General features: G+C 44.2%; 1 protein-coding gene and 1 pseudogene across 1 annotated transcript in view; one reads left to right on the top strand and one right to left on the bottom strand.

Moving 5' to 3' along the window:
• The first annotated feature begins 1,651 nt into the window (after positions 1-1,651).
• The window catches only part of N4BP1 (NEDD4 binding protein 1), a 75,580-nt gene continuing 59,461 nt past the window's right edge, over positions 1,652-17,770 (top strand). The window contains exon 1 of the mRNA XM_033218338.1: positions 1,652-2,098. Coding sequence (XP_033074229.1) covers positions 1,901-2,098 — 198 coding nt within the window. The 5' untranslated portion in view covers positions 1,652-1,900. The remainder of the gene's footprint in view (positions 2,099-17,770) is intronic.
• On the bottom strand, positions 11,155-11,628 carry LOC117087757 (annotated as a pseudogene).

Genomic DNA, 17,770 nt, shown 5'->3' with positions numbered 1-17,770 from the left:
ACCTGACCTGCCTCAGCCAATCCCAGTTCATCTACCTGATGGAGCAAGGCTGTCGGTTGTGTGGATATCAAGGGAAAAGCCCAGGGGAGCAGGAAGCTGTTGATCTGTGAGCCTAGTGGTTCTCTTCCCTGTGCTGAATCACCTCTTGGTGGGGCACTGGGAGACCACACCTGAGTGTCTGAGACGTATGGAAACCCCCATCAGGCTGGATCTCTCACAGGTTTTACCTTGGGTAAATCCTCCTACAGAGACCATTCCCCCTTGGTATTTCCAACTAAGGCATCTTTAGCTCCTCCTCCTTTTCCTCTAGCGGGGATGTACACAGATGGCACAGGCTCCTGGGCCCACAAGTTCACTGTGGTTGCATAATCCACAAAAAGATTTTTCCTGAAAATTGAGCCTTAAATATATTGCTAAGTTAGCAATAATAATAATGTTCAGTGAGCACTTACAGTGTTGGGTACTATATTAATATTCACCATAGGAAGTACTATTGCTATCTACATTTTATAGATGAAGAATTAAAACGTAGAGAGGTAATATTCCCAGAGCCCCTATCTACTATAGCCACAATATTTAGCTGAAGGAAAGTAATTCAACACTTTCTCTTCCACAATGTTTTCATGAACTCAAGAGAATATAAAACCTGGAAAAGGCCTTAGAAATAATTGAGCGTAGCCTTTTATTTTACAGATCAGAAAACAGACCTGGAGAGGGGTTAGGGTTTATTTGCCCCAATCCCAGGTAAGATCATGAGTGAGCCCCCAAACTCCCATTTTTGGGGCTACTCCCATAACATATCCCCTCTCTTCCCTCACAGAAATCACTCTCCTGAATTTATTTTTATTTTTATTTTTTGAGACAGAATTTCGCTCTTGTCGCCCAGGCTGGAGTGCAATGGCGCGATCTTTGCTCACCACACGCAACCTCTGCCTCCAGGGTTCAAGTGATTCTCCTGCCTCAGCCTCCCTAGTAGCTGGGATATAATGCCTTGATTTTTTTTTTTTTTTTTAGCAGAGACAGGGTTTCTCCATCTTGGTCAGGCTGGTCTTGAACTCCCGACCTCGGGTGATCCGCCCGCCTCTGCACCCCAAAGTGCTGGGATTACAGGCGTGAGCCACCACTCCAGGCCTTCTTGAATTTATCTTAATCATTTTTTTGCTTTTCAATTCTAAGTATGCCCATTTTCTTCTCTTCTTGCTACCATTTTTACTGAAAGAGGGAAAGAGAAAAGAGTGAGAAGGACAGCTAAGAAGGTAACAGGGTAGGGAGGAAGGGAAGAAACAGAGAGAGAAAGGTCCCATCTGCCTGTGGATTAATGTGAAACTGAATAACTCAACTGCTAGAATCCTGGTTTGAGCGTCAAGATGTCGAAGGTCAAGTCCAATCCCTGTGTGACACTCTCAGTCTCGCCTCCTGGCAATTAAGTTTCCCCAGCTATAAACCCATACATTTACATCCACCATATCCCCCGAAAGCACTTTGCCCTCATCAAAGAAGTCCGCCCAGGCCTCCAGAACCATCTCTTGACTCTCAACCAACATGGCGACTGTGGGTGACGTCAACTTCCGTCGCCCACACCCACCTCCCTTCCCCTAGGGGGCGGCGAACCTCAATGACGGCTTCGACTGGGGCGCATGCGCGGCGGCGGGGCCCGGCCCGCGGCGGCGGCGGCGGCGGCGGCAAAGGGGCGGAGGGGTACTCTGCCAGCAGTTGCCAAGCTGCTGCGGTCGTGGCGGGATGGTATAGCCGGGCCTGAGGGCGGGCGGCGGGGTGCGGGCGGGGGCGAGGCGGCCGGGAAGGGCCGACGCCGCCTGACTGGCTTGGGAGCAGCAGCAGCAAGCTGAGGGGGCGTCGCCGCCGCCGGCCCCCGGCGCCGCCGCGGGAGGCCGCGCCCGCCATGGCGGCCCGGGCGGTACTGGACGAGTTCACGGCGCCAGCCGAGAAGGCGGAGCTGCTGGAGCAGAGCCGCAGCCGTATCGAGGGCCTGTTCGGCGTAAACCTGGCCGTGCTCGGCGCGCTAGGGGCTGAGGAGCCGCTGCCCGCGCGCATCTGGCTGCAGCTCTGCGGGGCGCAGGAGGCGGTGCACAGCGCCAAGGTGAGTCTGGCCGCCGCCCCCGCGCGCCCGCGGCCTGGATCGGTCTGGGTCTCCGGGCGCCCGCTCCTCCCCGCCCCTGTCGTCCGCCGTGATGCGCCGGGGTTGGGGACGCAGTCTCGGGAGTCCGCGAACCTGCCTTCTTGGCTCGCGAGCCACGTGACCTTGGATAGCCGCTTGATCCCCGGAGCCTCAGTTTCCCCATTTGTAAAGTGGCGCTGACGAAAGTACCTACCTCAGAGGGCTGTCGCAAGGATGAAAGTGGGGATGTGCTTGAAGCGCGGGCATAGCTTGTGGCACGGACCGGGCGCGCTGCGCATGTCGCCTGTTGTTATCTGTTCCCCGGCCACCAGGATGGTACGCAAGGCCTGGTGCTGGGCCCGCAGCCTCGTTATCCACCACCTAAGCCTTTATCCCCCATCCCCGGGCCTCCACTACTGCAGTTCTGAGCCTTTTTAGGATCTCAGTTCCTCTTGAGAATCGGCAAAAAAAATTAATAGTAATAAAACGCTCGGAGAATGTCAGAAAGAAAGGATGTATGTTTATTTACCTATTTTTTTCTATTTGAGACAGGGTCTCACTCTGTCACCCACACTGGAGTGCAGTGTGGCGCGATCTCAGTTCACTGCAGCCTCGACTTTCCGGGCTCAAGTGATCCTCCCACCGCAGCCTCCCGAGGAGCTAGGGCCGCAGGAGCGCACCACCACGCCCAACTCATTTTTTTGTTGTTGTTGTTGAGCTAGGGCCGCAGGAGCGCACCACCACGCCCAACTCATTTTTGTTGTTGTTGTTGTTTGTTTGTTTGTTTTGTAGTGACGAGATTTCACTAGGTTGCCCGGGCAGGTCTCGACCTTCTGGACTCAAATCATCCTCCCACCTCGGTCGCCCAAAGTGCTGGGACTACACGCGGGAGCCACCGCGCCCCGCCTGATATTTAATATGTTAAAAAATAGCGTTATTCCTTGTATCGATATTACGTACAGCTAACATTTACATAACGCTTATAGAACATCAGAGGTTACTTCAGAAGGAATTTGCAGCCCTTAATGGCTTCTAATAAGGTAGATTTTATCCTCCTCACCACCACCCCGCTGTCTTTTTTTTTTTTTTTTTTTTTAATTAACAGCTGGGGAAACTGAAACTCAAAGTGGTGACTCACCTTCTGCCTAAATCAGCATTTCAGACCTCTTCAGCACCTCTATCTACTTCCCTCCCTTTGCAAACCAAAAAGCAACACAGTATGTTCCTCCTCCTAGGTAACCAAGTTTTTCTAGGTTTTTCCGTCTCCTAAGTAGGGCAGCAGGATTCAGACCTAGGGAGTTTGTTTCCAGAGCCTTCGTTCTCGATACTTGCCTTTCATACGATGAGCCCTGTCTGCGGGGTGGGCAGGAGGGGCCCTCTTTTTGCATCCTACTTGACAAATGTCAGTGTCCTTGAATCTGAGTAGTCATATCTCCTGATGTTCTTAGATTTAACAAAAAATCGTGAGTGTTTGCTTTAAACATGCTTAGAGGAGACAGGGCATTCAGCTGTATAGTTCTTCACAGCTTAACTTAAAAGATTTTAGGCCGGGCGCGGTAGTTTACACCTGTAATCCTAGCACTTTGGGAGGCCGAGGCGGGCGGATCAGGAGATCGAGACCGTCCTGGGTAACACGGTAAAAACCGTGTTCTCTTGAGATTCGGAAAAAAACCATTAATAGTAATAAAATGTTTGGAGAATGTCAGAAAGAAAGGATGTATGTTTACCTATTTTTTTCTATTTGAGACAGGGTCTCACTCTGTCATCAACACTGGAGTGCAGTGGCGTCTCTACTAAAAATACAAAAAATTAGCCTGGCATGGTGGCACGCGCCTGTAATCCCAGCTACTCAGGAGGCTGAGGCAGGAGAATCGCTTGAACCCGGAAGGCAGAGGTTGTGGTGAGCCGAGATTGTGCCACTGCAATCCAGTCTGGGCGAGAGCGCGAGACTCCGTCTCAAAAAAACAAAACAAAACGAAAAGCCAACATTGTAGATGTAGAACCAAGTTTGCTTTCCTGGGCTTCACTTTTTTAGTCAGTTGGATTGCAGACTAAGGCGCATCCCCTTTGTCCATTCTCCCCAGCTATCCAGTCTTCTGCACTTCTCAGGGCTTCAACGCTTGACATGATGAAGTCCTGCTTTTTCTTCTGAAAATCTCTTACGTGCATTCGTTCCTTTCCTTTCTATTGCGTTTGCTGCAGTTAAGACTTTCATTACTGTATGTCCCCTCCCTTGCTCCATTGCCTTTATTGATTCATTGCTCCCTCCCTCCCTGGTTCAACTTATATTAGAGTAATCCTCCTGCAAAAAGTCATTCTCCTGCCCTGGAACCTACTAGAGCCTCCTGTCACCTGTCTCATTCAGCCTAAACTCCTCCTCTGACTTACAGAACGATTAATCCAACCCCACTTTATTTTTCCAGTGTTCTGGTTTGGCACCTTTCAGCTTAAACCTCCACTGTAGTAGTCTCTGCCTTTGCTGTGCGTTCTGCCTGCTCTGGGTTCTGCTTTTGCTCAAGACTCATCGCAAGCATGGAGAATGACTCCTTTGCTCTACAGAAGAGCCCTGCTGGTCCTGCCAGACCTTCCCATGCCAGTTTTCTTGGCTGTCCTTGCCACACAGTTCAGCCAAGCTGTTTGGGAAAGGTGTGTCTTACAGTTTCTTGCTAGTATGTGCTCCTGCTTGTTGATCTTTGTGATATGTATTACTCATAAGTCAACCCTCCCACTTGTAAGAAATTTTTTTTTTCTCCCCTTGAGACTCATGGGTAAGGGTTGAATGCCACAATCAGGGCTTTTTTGTTCTGAATTTGTTTTGGAGTTTGTTTTACTTTCTTGAAGGAAGAGAAAACCATTATCTTGATTTTAAAAACTAAGAACAGGAAAGCAAATTTGATTCAATGTCTGTAATATTTTAAGTTAGGCTGTGGAAGAGCAGCAGATTTAGAGGAAGGAAGATTTAGAGTAAAGAAGAGTTTTTCAGTTATAGTGTCTCTGCTCAAAATAAGATGTGGTGAAGTGTCTTGTGTCCCACCACGTGGTTTACTTGTGTTTTGCCTTTAAAATGTTAATTCACTGCCTTTTGCAAATGATAGAGTAGAGGAGAATGTAGAACTTAGTTAGGTGGGCCTCCATTGACTGCAGAGGGGTGAAATGGAAACTGCTAGTTGATAGTGATAGTGCCCATGCAGGTTGAAAAATAGGCACTGACTCTGTACCAGTGGCCACTTTTGTTAAAGGGAAGATTTGTTGTAGGAAGCAGTACTTCAGCTGGCCTTTGAAGAGCCAAATATTCCCAGGCACCTGACCTTCCAGAGGTGGTTGTGGAGCAAAGGCCCAGAAAACATGGAGTGTCATGGTAAAAGGTGTCCAGGTGCTCCTGTGAAAGATGAAGCCTGAGGTACCAAAATGTCAGGCTAAGGTCATTGGACCTTATTTAATAGAAAATCAGTGAGGATTTTGAGAAGCATGGAATCTTCCTGAAACAGAAGACCAAGAGTGGAAGGAACACTGTTGCAAGTTAGCCTTGGGCATAAGTAGGGCAGGGGTGGCAAGGTTTTCACAGGGACAGCGCAGCTGTGTGAATGTAGGGATTTAGGGGTCGGTTTTAAGCCAGGTGGCAGGAGGGATGGTTAAGTTGTTTGACCTGTTGACTGGTTGGGGCTACCAGCTCGTCAACATTTAAGGAAAACTCTGGTGCCAGGAAGTGTACTGACGGTTACCCTTTGACCTCAAGGATCCCGTTGCCTCTTAGGGGAGACAGACATGGGGAAGATACAGTACAGTGTGATACATATAACAACTGCAGTGTGTGCAAGGTGTTTCTGTAACACAGGAATGGAAGGGTTGCTCTGCCAGCTGGTTTCCTAGGGAGCAGGGAGCTCCTGGCAGAGGGAAGAAGCTGTATGCAATCACAGGGGCATGAAAGAGGGCAGTTGCGTCACACATCAAAGTGCTTGGGGCCTGCTGCAGAACATGGATTTTACCCTGCAGGTAGTCAGTGAAGAGTCATGGAAGAGTTAGGAGGACATGAGAGATTTACATTTCCACAAATGTCTCAGTGTTTACACAAACTCTGGGCTGGGGCTGCTCAGTGTGGTCTCTTGCTGGTTTTCAATAGTATGAGTACAGAAATTGAGAATAAGGGTTGAGCAACTTTTGTGCAATTTGGCATTAATACAGGGGCTAGAGAGGCAATGTCTAAGAGTGAGAAGAACTCCTTATAAGAGGGCAGTTTCCATAGGGGGCCCAGAGAGGGGACTGAAGTCAGTGCTGGAAGACATCTTGGAAGCAAAGGAGTGTGAGGATTGAATTTCAGAGACGAAAGGGAGGTACTAGCTAGCTGTTGCCTCATTCGCAAATGGAGATTAAAGTGAAGAAACAGAGGTGGGACCCTCCCTGTGAAGCAGTGGTGGAAAGGGATGAGGTTGAGGAGTGAGACGAGTTAGAATTCTTCTTTTAGGCCGGGTGCAGTGGCTCACGCCTGTAATCCCAGCACTCTGGGAGGCTGAGGTGGTCTGATCTCACCTGAGGTCGGGAGTTCAAGACCAGCCCGACCAACATGGAGAAACCCCGTCTCTACTAAAATTACAAAATTAGCCGGGTGGGGTGACGCATGCCTGTAATCCCAGCTACTTAGGAGGCTGAGGCAGGAGAATTGCTTGAACCAGGGAGGTGGAGGTTGTGGTGAGCCAAGATCGCGCCATTGTACACCAGCCTGGGCAACAAGAGCGAAACTCCGTCTCAAGAGAAAAAAAAGAACCCTTCTTTTAGATCAAAGAGCCACAAACTCAGAGTGCTTCCTGGGAACCAGGCAGGGAACCTGTGTAGGGAAGTGAGATGGTCGGGAGGAGGGACTGTGGTGAACGAAGGCACATGGCCCTGTTGGAGAGGGCAGATTCCCATGTGTGTCGCATTAGTCAGTTACACAGTGGGGCTCAGTGATGTCCAGTGTTCTTATTATCTAAGAGAAGCAAGGAGTCCGGATTTAATTATGTAAAACATTGTATTTCTTTAAGTGGCCACTAATTTACATTTTTAAAATCATACACATCGAATTATATGAGTAAAATATTTTTAAACTACATATTCGAGAAAACAGTTATATATGCTGAACAAAACACGTCAGGGGACCTGAGCTTTGTTTTTATTTATTTGTTTGTTTGTTTATTTTTTTGACCTGAGCTTTAGACTGCCTTTTTGAGACAGGGTCTCCAGGCTGGAGTGCAGTGGTGTGATCTCAGCTCACTGAAACCTCTGCCTCCCAGGCTCAAGCAATCCTCTTAGCCTCCTGAGCAGCTGGGACTACAGGCATGTGCCACCATGCCCATGGTGTATTTTTCTGTTTTTGGTAGAGATGGCATCTCACTATGCTGCCCTGGCTAATCTTGAATTCCCGGGCTCAAATGATCCTCCCACCTCAGGATCCCAAAGTGCTAGGATTACAGGCATGAGCCACCATGCCTAGCCCATATGTTTCTAATACTTGAAGAGGGCAGTTGAAGGCTCCAGTGGCGTACGGTACAGTCTCAGTGCTAGTTCATCCCCAGAGAGGGAGTGCAAGAGCTCCGAAACAGTAGGATGTGTTAGGTGCAGTGGAACTGCTGCAGACTGAAAACATAAAAAGGACTGGGATGAAGTAAAGGCCAAGGAAGATTAGATAGTATGAATTTACAGTGTCACTTGAGCCAGAAACTCTCAAGTAGGTAATGTTTTCCCCGACTCAAGAGGTTTGTGATGCCAGTACACAAGGATTGGAGGTAAGGGGGTCTGAAGTACAATAGAGCAAGGCACACGGGCCCAGGAAATATTTTTGAAGAGGTCAGCCTTGTTCAAGCTAGGACAGGGAAACAGATGAAAGCAGAAAGGGCGGAATGAGCCGCGAGGATTAAGGGAGGGACAAGACCTTCGACCCTGTGCTCTCTGAAACCCAGAGGGTCGTGCACACAGGGAAGTTAAGTATTGGAGAATTCTGGAGGTTGTAATCTGAGTAATTTCAGAGCTTGGAATCGTGGATGTAAAGGAATCCTGAGGATGACTCTGAGGGCCAAAGGGTGCCTCAGTAGTTGTGGGTGAATTGCAAGTGTTCCATACATCTTAGAGAAGTGAGAAAATAGAGGATATGGCAATGTGAAGTATCTGGAGCTAGTGCTATGCTGGGGTCACTGAAGTCCATAGCAAGAAACTGGGTGCTAACAGTCAGTGGAGCCTGGTTGGTTAACAGATAAAAGAAGTAATTGGAAGTAAATGACACAGCTACTTGTTTGGGGTCTCCATGAACTTTTAAGGTGTGGAGTTTGCTGACCACAGCTGCCCATCAGTTGATGCTTAGCTTCAGGCATTACTTGATGGCAGTGAGTAGCCACCCAGAGGCCTAGGCAGTGCCCTAAACAGTACCAGCCTGGAGGACTTCAAGCAGAGTCCTGGGAAGGACTACTCAGTCTTAAAACGTTGAAGTTACAGTACACCCATGAAACTCAGGCAAGCTACCACCCAGTCCATTTTTAATTTGTGAGAAAAAGAGAGGGTGTTTAAGAACAGCTAGTAATTGACCTTTTCCCAGTTTTACTTATGTATTTATGGAGTAAGGTAAGAATGAAAAAAAAAAAAAGTAATTAAAGTAGAAGTGGCCTATTGCGGTACTGACTTCAGAGGGTTCAAGTTGACCAGGTACTGTTTTACTACCCTTTCAGTTAGAAGAGCCTGGTACCCGGTTTCATCTGTGCGTGTGTGAGATAGGATTTGGTTCTGTCACCCGGCTGGAGTGCAGTGGTGTAATCTCAGCTCTCTGCAGCCTTGCCCTTCCAGGCTCAAGTGATCCTCCCACATCAGCCTCCTGAGTAGCTGGGACTGTAGGCATGTGCCACCATGCTGGGCTTTTTTTTTTTTCTTAAGATATAGGGTTTCCTTATGTTGCCCAGGTAGGTTTCATGAATTCTTGAACAATTGATTTGTTCATGAAGGAAAGAATTCATAGATGTAATACTGGGTAGTGACACGGAGTTTCTGTTTTGATTTTACTAGGAAGAAGGTTGGTGGCCTTTTTGCACTTCCCAGAATATTTTTTACTCGCCGTGGTTGTGAAGATCATCTTCTTAAGAAAGAGTGGTTTGTTCAGTCTCTTCTTAGGGCTAACATTTTGGGGTTATACCAGAATGTCGAAATAAGGGATACTGGTATTGCTTATGCTGGGGTCAGAAGTGATTGTCTGTAGCTTCCTTTTTCTTGTCCATTTCCCAGCCAGTATTGTAGGATTGTAATTAAATCAAGGACCACATCTTGTTCTGTGTTGGCTTTTTATGAAATTGATGTAATCATAGGTTAGCAGTCTTGAGTTTCAAGAACAAAATTGTAGGGGGGATATCCTTACAGTAATTAATTTAAAAACTTTTTTTAAAATCAGTTTTTTGTTGTTGTGTTATTTTTGTTGTTGTTGTTGTTTGTTTTTTGTTTTTTGAGACAGGATCTCACTCTGTCGCCCAGGCTGGAGTGCAGTGGCATGATCTCGGCTCACTGCAACCTCTGCCTTTTGGGTTCAAGTGATTCTCCCACCTCAGCCTCTTGGTTAGCTGGGAGTTCAGGTGTGCACCACCATGCCCAGCTAATTTTTGTATTTTTTGGTAGAGACAGGGTTTCACCATGTTGGCCAGGCTGATCTTGAACCTCTGACCTCAAGGGATCTGCCTGCCTTGGCCTCCCAGAGTGGTAGGATTACAGGCATGAGCCACTGCACCTGGCCAAAAATCAGTTTTTCATATGGAAACAACATAAAAAAGTTTTTTTGGCTTAAATAAACTGAATTTAGCCAGGCTGGTGGATGGTACTTGTAGTCCTAGCTACTTAGGAGGCTGAGGCAGTAGGATTGCTTGAGTCCAGTAGTTCCAAGTCTATAGTGAGCCATGATTGTACCACTGTACTTCAGCCTGGGTAACAGAGCAAGATCTTGTCTCTTAAAGACAAAAAAAAAAAAAAACACGAAACAACAACTACAAAAAAACACCTTTTTTAGAAAGATTCCGGTTTTGTTCGGTCCTAGTTTCGACAGAATTAGTAATTTACATTACTTGATGAATAAGAGCTGTAGGAATAAATTCGCGTCTGAAAGTATGAAAGTAATTTGTGATTATGGCATGTTTTGATTGAAATTACCTACCTACCAGTCTTCTGGGATCTTTATCCATTCTTGAATCAGCACTTTTTTTTTTTTTAACTTTTTAAATGGTATTATTTTATGTGCAAATAATGAACAGATGTTGTACCCGTAAATTCTACTTTCCAAAAACAGGGGCTTTTAAAAGGGAAACTACATAATAACTTTTAAAAGGCACTGGGACTCCTCTGCTTCTAGATCATTGCTAGGCTAGAAAAATAAAGTTTGTTCTACCAGGAATAACAAGTTAGAACTGAGTATTCTCCAAAGTGGAAATTGCAGCATGTCGTGCCATTCCAGCCAAAGATTATTCAGTTCTAATTCCCAACATCCACAACTACCTATCAGAATGGTTAAACCAGGTCAAAACAGTCCAGCATAATTAAGCTTCATCAAACAATGCCATTATGCTCTTCTAAGATGCAAATAAACCAAAACAGGAAATACTAAAATCAAAATAATATTTGACACTGTCATACAAACTGTTAGTTCCTTGTTGTATCAGCCTTTCCATAGGATGAATAAAGGGAATATTTGGCTGCAAATAATATTTTATTTTATATATCGCTAGCCATGATTTTTTTCATTAGTTATTATACAAATGCTGCCTAGTGCCATTATCCAATTGGCATAACCATTTATGTCCACAATTTACTTCTATAGTTATAAGTAGAATTTTCATGATTTACATATCTATCAGTGAAGATTTAACACTGAGATGCAAGCTAACATCTGTAATATCTGATGTTTTGTAGATGGCAGTGTAGGAAAGATATATTTTAATCACTTCTCATTTAAGTGACCTTATGTAAAAAATAAATAATTTAGCAGTTCCAAATATCCAAAGGGCATTTTCAAATGTACATAAAAGAAATGGTTACAGAGATTTTTAAGAAGCATCTTCGATGTCCACATCCTCTTGTAACTGCTGTACTGTTTTCTCTTCCAACTGCTTCCCTTTGCCTGCAAGAGGGGCTCGGATAAGATGTATGTTTTGCTTGACTTTGATATCCTGAACTTTCTGTAGCTCTTTGTTTTTCTTCAGTCTGTTCATTATAAATTTAGCTTGGCGTTTCTGTTTGATCTCTTCAACTCTCTTCATTGCTTCAATAGTTTTATTCCGTAGCTTTCACTGGTATTTGATGGTTTCATTTCTATGTTTTTCATATTCAAATGAATTATCCACTGTAAGCTCTTTGCCGGAATGCTTTGGTCCATCTAACTTTGCAAGGATTGTGCTTTTTAAAGTTTTTATGAGATTTAGATTTACAAAATCCGAACACCTTGCAATTGTTGCAAATGAACATCATGCCATGGCCAGGGTAGATGGGCCCAAACAAAAATAACACTTCTTGATACACATGTTGGACCTGCATGGGTCCCCACCAACCAAATGCCAAGCTTGAGAAGAATCAGCATATTTAATTCACAGTATGTTTCATTCTTGACCCTGATATTTTTTTAATTAAGAAAATGAAATTGTTACTTTGTTATAATAGGTAGGTTAATGAAAATTGATACGTCTCTATTAGGTAATGAATTTGCCTGCAATAATAGAAACCTATACAAAATAAGGGTTTTCTTTTATTTAAAAAGTCTAAAGATAAGCAGCAGTCCAAGGGTGAGTAATGATTACAAACTTTACCCTTATGGTCACAAAATGACCGCTGCAGCTCCAGCCATCAGGTCTTTCAAGAAGGAAGGATGGAAGAGGAGGTAACAGTTTTCCAGAAAACCCTAGCAGGTTTCTGCTTACCTCTAGTTGGCTGGAACTATATCATGTGACCACTAGTAGTAAAGCAAACTATGAAATGTTCAGTTTTACCTAGGCACATCGCTACCCTGAACAAAATATGATTACATTATTTTCCATGTGTTTTAAAAATTTTAATTCCTAAAAAGTGAGCATATAGCAAGCATTCAGCTCATTTGTGAGGAAACCAGCTGGACTGGAAAACTGGTTCAAGGAGCATTGGAGGAAATGAGTATAGGTGCTGAAAAAACGGTGTTAGAATAAGATTGCTAGATTTGGGTACAAAACTGGTGAATGTCCTTGTGAGAATGTAGGAATAACTGACTCAGTTTCTCCTGCTTATGCAGACTCTAACATGCTTCTGACAGAAGATGTGTGGGAGTTTTCCTCTTAGCCTCTATTTTGCCAAAATTTGTGAAAAAACAACCATACCCCCATTAGCTCCTTAGGAATTCTGACATAGGTTTTAAAAACAGTTGCAGTTACTTGCTTAGGAGTCATCCCTGCTTAGTGCAACTGTAGTTGCAGCCCTGGTCCTGTGACCCCTGTATCAGATGGGGATGAGGGGTGGGGGCAGTGGGAATTGAAGTGATACTGGAAAGAAAGAAAAAATTATAGTTGTTAATCTAGTATGCCACTCAAATATACCAGTTCTCCAAGCTTGTACCCTAATTCCATCAACTTTACTTTCCTAACTTTAGCCTCTATTAGGACTTCATGAACAGGTTTTGGTTTTATAATACTAGGTAGGGGAAGTGTTTCCCCACCAGACATAACATCCGTTTCCATAAAACATTCAAGTAAAGGAGATACAACTTTTTAACTTAAAGCCTGTTTATTGCCATTCCAGTTTATATAATCCTGTCAATGCTTACCTTTTCATATTCTCCCAATCTGGTAGCCCTAGTCGGGCCTTTCTTCGCCAGTGGATCATAGGACTCCTTATATCAAGGAGTTTCAGGGATTTATCTTCACCACCCCCAAAGGTTTTACCCACTTGTGTGCAGAGGCTCTGAGTCCCTAGCCAGAGGGTAAGCAAAGGGACCCTTGTGCTTTATCAATTTTGCCTTGATTAATCTCCCTAGGCAATTTCAGATCAGATTTCTCATTGTAATCTTTGCCTTCTGACTTTAAATTTCTCCAACGTGGGACAAATTGAGGGACCAAGAGGGGCTCCCTTAGACCTACCTTATTTTTCAGTAATGTTGTATTAAAATCTTTGTTTTAGTCTCATTAATTTCATTTTATTCATGCCATTTCTTAATAACCACCCTGCTGAGAGGAGTCCTGTGACTCCCCACCTTCTTTTCCTTTTTTGTATCACCCCTATCAATGATTTTTTACTTACCTTGTTAATGATCCCTTAAAAATTTTCCTGGAAGGAGTCCTTTGACTCTCCTCCCTGCCTTTTGCCATTCTTTTGTTAATTAATGTTTTTATTTGTGTCTGTAAGACCTAATGAAGCTAAGGAAGCAACCTGATATGGCTTCCTCAATTTTGTGGTTTTGCAGCAGTAAGGTTATGTGAGGGGTTCCACCCTAAAGGACACCCTTAAGCACAGCACTTACCAATTTCCTGAGAAAAACTTCTTAAGCAATTCTTAAAAGACCTGGGAGGCAGGCATATTTGCTGAACAACTGTCCCAGTCATTTTAAAGCCAGTCCCGTAAGGCATGCACATCAGTTGCTTTGTCTGGGATATTCCACTTGGCATTTATAGAGGGAGTTGGGTAGTCCTCATTCTCAGGGAAGCCTTTTATCTAGTCCACCAGCCTGGCTGTTTGCTCAGGAATAACCACGTTTGTCTGGATCATGTATAGCCATGTAATTGTTCCATTGTGAGCCATGCATTCTGCATCCACCAAAACTTTTCTCCACTTTGCAGCGTTATACAGAAGCTTATGCATGCATAGATTTATTGCCTCACATCCACAGCAAGTCAATATGCACAGACACTGGGTTGCAGTAGAAAAAGAGGTTTATTTGTAGGGCCACTAAATGACAAGACATGAGGAAACCTCAACTCTGACTCCCTAAGGGATTTGGGGCGTTAGGGTGTTTAAAGGTTTTGAAGTAGGCCAAAGTGTAGAGATCATTTATTGGTTAGAGTGCAGGGTGAAGTCATGAGACAGGTTGAAGAAGAAGCTGTATTCTCATGCTGATTCTATTCCTCTCTGGGGAGCTTCAAACCAGTTAGCATTAGCTGTCTTGCTGGAATTTGACATCTGAAAAACATCCTAAGCAATTCTTAAAAGCTTTATGATTCTAAGGTCAGAGATTTTATCTATAGGAAAATAGGGATGCAAATTTTCAGTGTCTACTGCTACATGACTTTCGGTTACAAGGAAGTAGGTCTAAGTTCAGCTTCATTAACACTTAATTATAACTATCTTTCTGCCCAGAATTCTTGTTAATCCTGTGAGGACAGCTTCATATACCCTAACTTCAGAATCTGTCTTAGTAATGGCTTTTCAGGAGGTTGATACCAATGTATCTGCCCAGCGGGTTCACCTTGCCCTCTGCCTAGACAGAGCTGATTTATCAAGATGGGAATTGCAGTGGAAAAAGAGTAATTCACGCAGAGCTGGAGACTGGAGTTCTGTTACTACTCAAATCAGTTTCTCCACATTTGGGGATCAGAGTTTTTAAAGATAATTTGGCGAGTAGGGGCTTGGGAAGTGGGGAGTGCTGATTGGTCAGGCTGAAGATGTGATTGAGTCAGATTATGGGACTGGGTGGTGTCAGCTGATCCATTGATAGCAGAGTCTGCAAAATATCTCAACCACTGATCTTAGTAATGTTATCGCCAGGAGCAATTTGGTGAGGTTCAGACTCTTGGATCCAGAAGCTGTATGACCCCTAAACCATCATTTCTAATCTTGTAGCTAATTTGTTAGTCCTGCAAAGGCAGACTGGTCCCCAAACAAGAAGGGGGTCTTTTGGGGAAAGGGCTATTACCAATTTTGTTTCAGAGTCAAACCAGAAACTGAATTCCTTGCCAAGGTTAGTTCCAGCCTACGTCCAGGAGTGAGCAAGGACAGCTTAAATGTTAGAAGCAAGATGGAGTCGGTCAAGTGTGATCTCTTTCACTGTCATAATTTCCTCAGTTACAGTTTTTACAAAGGTGGTTTCAATCCTTCCCTTTGGGTTTAACAGCACCTTATTCTTAAGGTGTGGGCTATGAAGTTGGGAAAGGGCCGTCAGTCACTCTGGCTTCTTTCTCCTAACCGGGAGTGGTGGGGGAAGGTGTTGACCCCAAAGTGAGAGAAGTGGAACTGCTTTGCATCTGTCTTGGATGTACTCACACAGGCCAGGCTGAGATTCCAAGGCTTCATGACAAAAGTGTTAGTATTCTTATCTATGGTTTTAGTACAGCATTTAAGCGGACAGTGTACTATAAATACTGAGTTCTAGGGTAAGGAGTGCAAATTCCAGTTTTAAAAGTAAAGATTTGAAAACATTAGCTTGGGGCATTGTGGCTCACCAAAATCTAAATTGCAAAGGAAATAAAATAAAATAAAAACTCAAAAACAATAACAGGCATACTATAGTTTTTGAAACACAATTTTTCTCTCCCAGTCCTTATTTTTATTAGCAACAAATCATGATAGGACTGATTTGTTTGCAAAATAAACTTTAGTTATTATACTTGGCCTGATTTCTTCCATAGAACACAGCAAGAATAATTATTTCTCACATAGGCCTTTTAATTGGCTTTGATGGAAGTCAGTTCCATAAGGAACCTCAGTTAAGAGTTTTTTAAAGCCAAGCCCATCCATGGATTTATACCCTCAGATAGCTATGAGTTGGGTAAATTCCTCTCCTCTTGAGGTCCCAAGATAACTTGGGGCTCCTGGGCCTATCAGAAAGTGACATTCTTTTTTTTTTTTTTTTTTTTTTTTTGAGACGGAGTCTCGCTCTGTCTCCCAGGCTGGAGTGCAGTGGCCGGATCTCAGCTCACTGCAAGCTCTACCTCCCGGGTTTACGCCATTCTCTCGCCTCAGCCTCCCGAGTAGCTGGGACTACAGGCGCCCGCCACCTCGCCCGGCTAGTTTTTTGTATTTTTTTAGTAGAGACGGGGTTTCACCGTGTTAGCCAGGATGGTCTCGATCTCCTGACCTCGTGATCCGCCCGTCTCGGCCTCCCAAAGTGCTGGGATTACAGGCTTGAGCCACCGCGCCCGGCCGAAAGTGACATTCTTTACTTACCACAGGTCAGAAACCCTGTACAGGTACTGTGTCAACAAGGTGTAAGGTCAGTTTTCCCAAGGGGCTTTCATTGGCTCTACAAGTCAAGTTTGATTCCTTAAAGGAAAGCACGCCATTCCAGTCAAAGCCTTGGTAAAATAACCAGTTTCTCCAATTGTGTCCTGTTAGAAAAGAAAACTTTCTTATTGCACTGTAAGTAACTATATCGCCATAAGTTAAAAATACAAATAGTTTACAAATTCTGGAGAAACTTTTAAGACAGAGTCTCACTGTGTTGCCCAGGCTGGAGTGCAGTGCCACAATCTCGGCTCACTACAACCTCAGCCCCCTGGGTTCAAGAAATTCTCCTGCCTCCCTAATAGCTGGAATTACAGTCCTGCACTACAATGCCTGGCTAATTTTTGTACCTTTAGTAGAGATGGGGTTTTTGCCATGTTGACCAGGCTGGTCTCAAACTCCTGGCCTCAAGTGATCTGCCCGCCTCAGCCTCCCAAAGTGCGGGATTACAGGCGTGAGCCACCATGCTTGGCTCTGAAAAAACAAAAAGGATCAACTTTTTAAGCAAAAAAAGTGAAGAAAAAGATTACTTCAGTTTTCTGTTCGGTCCATTCAGTTAACTCCTGTTTTGCTTGATATTCATGAATATTTTAGCTATCCCTGAGAGTCCTGAAAGTTTTTTTTTATTCTGATGTCACAATCTCCAGCATTATTAGAAACTTGCATTCAAGAGCACCTGTCGAAGTTTTATAGCTAATTATAAAACCGTTTTCTAAAGAGGATCAAAACAAGACAATTGTCTGTGGATGAAAAAACATTTTAGGGCAGCCACAATCAAAGACACAATTGACAAGGAAATTTGTTACCTCTGTGGCACACAATAATTAACATAACAATTGTAATATTACTGATAACATACAGTGAGGCATATCAGAATTATAGGAATCTCATACAGTTTTATAACACATACTAATAACATATTTATATGAATATAACCCAAAGATAATTAAATACCATTTTATATTTGACAGTGTTTCCTTTGTTGAAAACACTGGATATCAGAAGGGCACAGTGGCTCATACCTACAATCCCAGCACTTTGGGAGGTTGAGGTGGGCAGTTCACTTGAGGCCAGGAGTTGGAGTCCAGGCTGGCCAACATGGTGAAACCCTGTCTGTACCAAAAAATACAAAAATTAGCTGGGTGTGGTGGTGTACGCCTATAATCCCAACTACTTGGGAAGCTGAGGCATGAGAATTACTTGAACCCAGGAGGCAGAGGTTGCAGTGAGCCAAGGTTGTGCCACTGCACTCCAGCCTGGGCAACAGAGCAAGACCTTGTCTCAAAAAAATAGCACTGGATATTCACAAAGTAGAATCCCAGGTCACCATAAGTCATTTGTTTAACCAAAATGATAACTCACAAATTTTAAAACAGGAAAAACCTTTACTCTGGTAGAGAGGAGACTCAGCTTTCCAAACAATAAGATCCAGTGAAGATGGCATGATGCCAACTGAATTTGTCTTTTCTCTCCACACTGCCCCCTGCC

The sequence above is a fragment of the Trachypithecus francoisi genome, unplaced genomic scaffold, assembly GCF_009764315.1.
Source record: "Trachypithecus francoisi isolate TF-2019V2 unplaced genomic scaffold, Tfra_2.0 Lachesis_group10, whole genome shotgun sequence".
In the NCBI taxonomy this organism is placed as follows: Eukaryota; Metazoa; Chordata; class Mammalia; order Primates; family Cercopithecidae; genus Trachypithecus; species Trachypithecus francoisi.
This window is presented reverse-complemented; position numbering and strand designations above follow the sequence as displayed.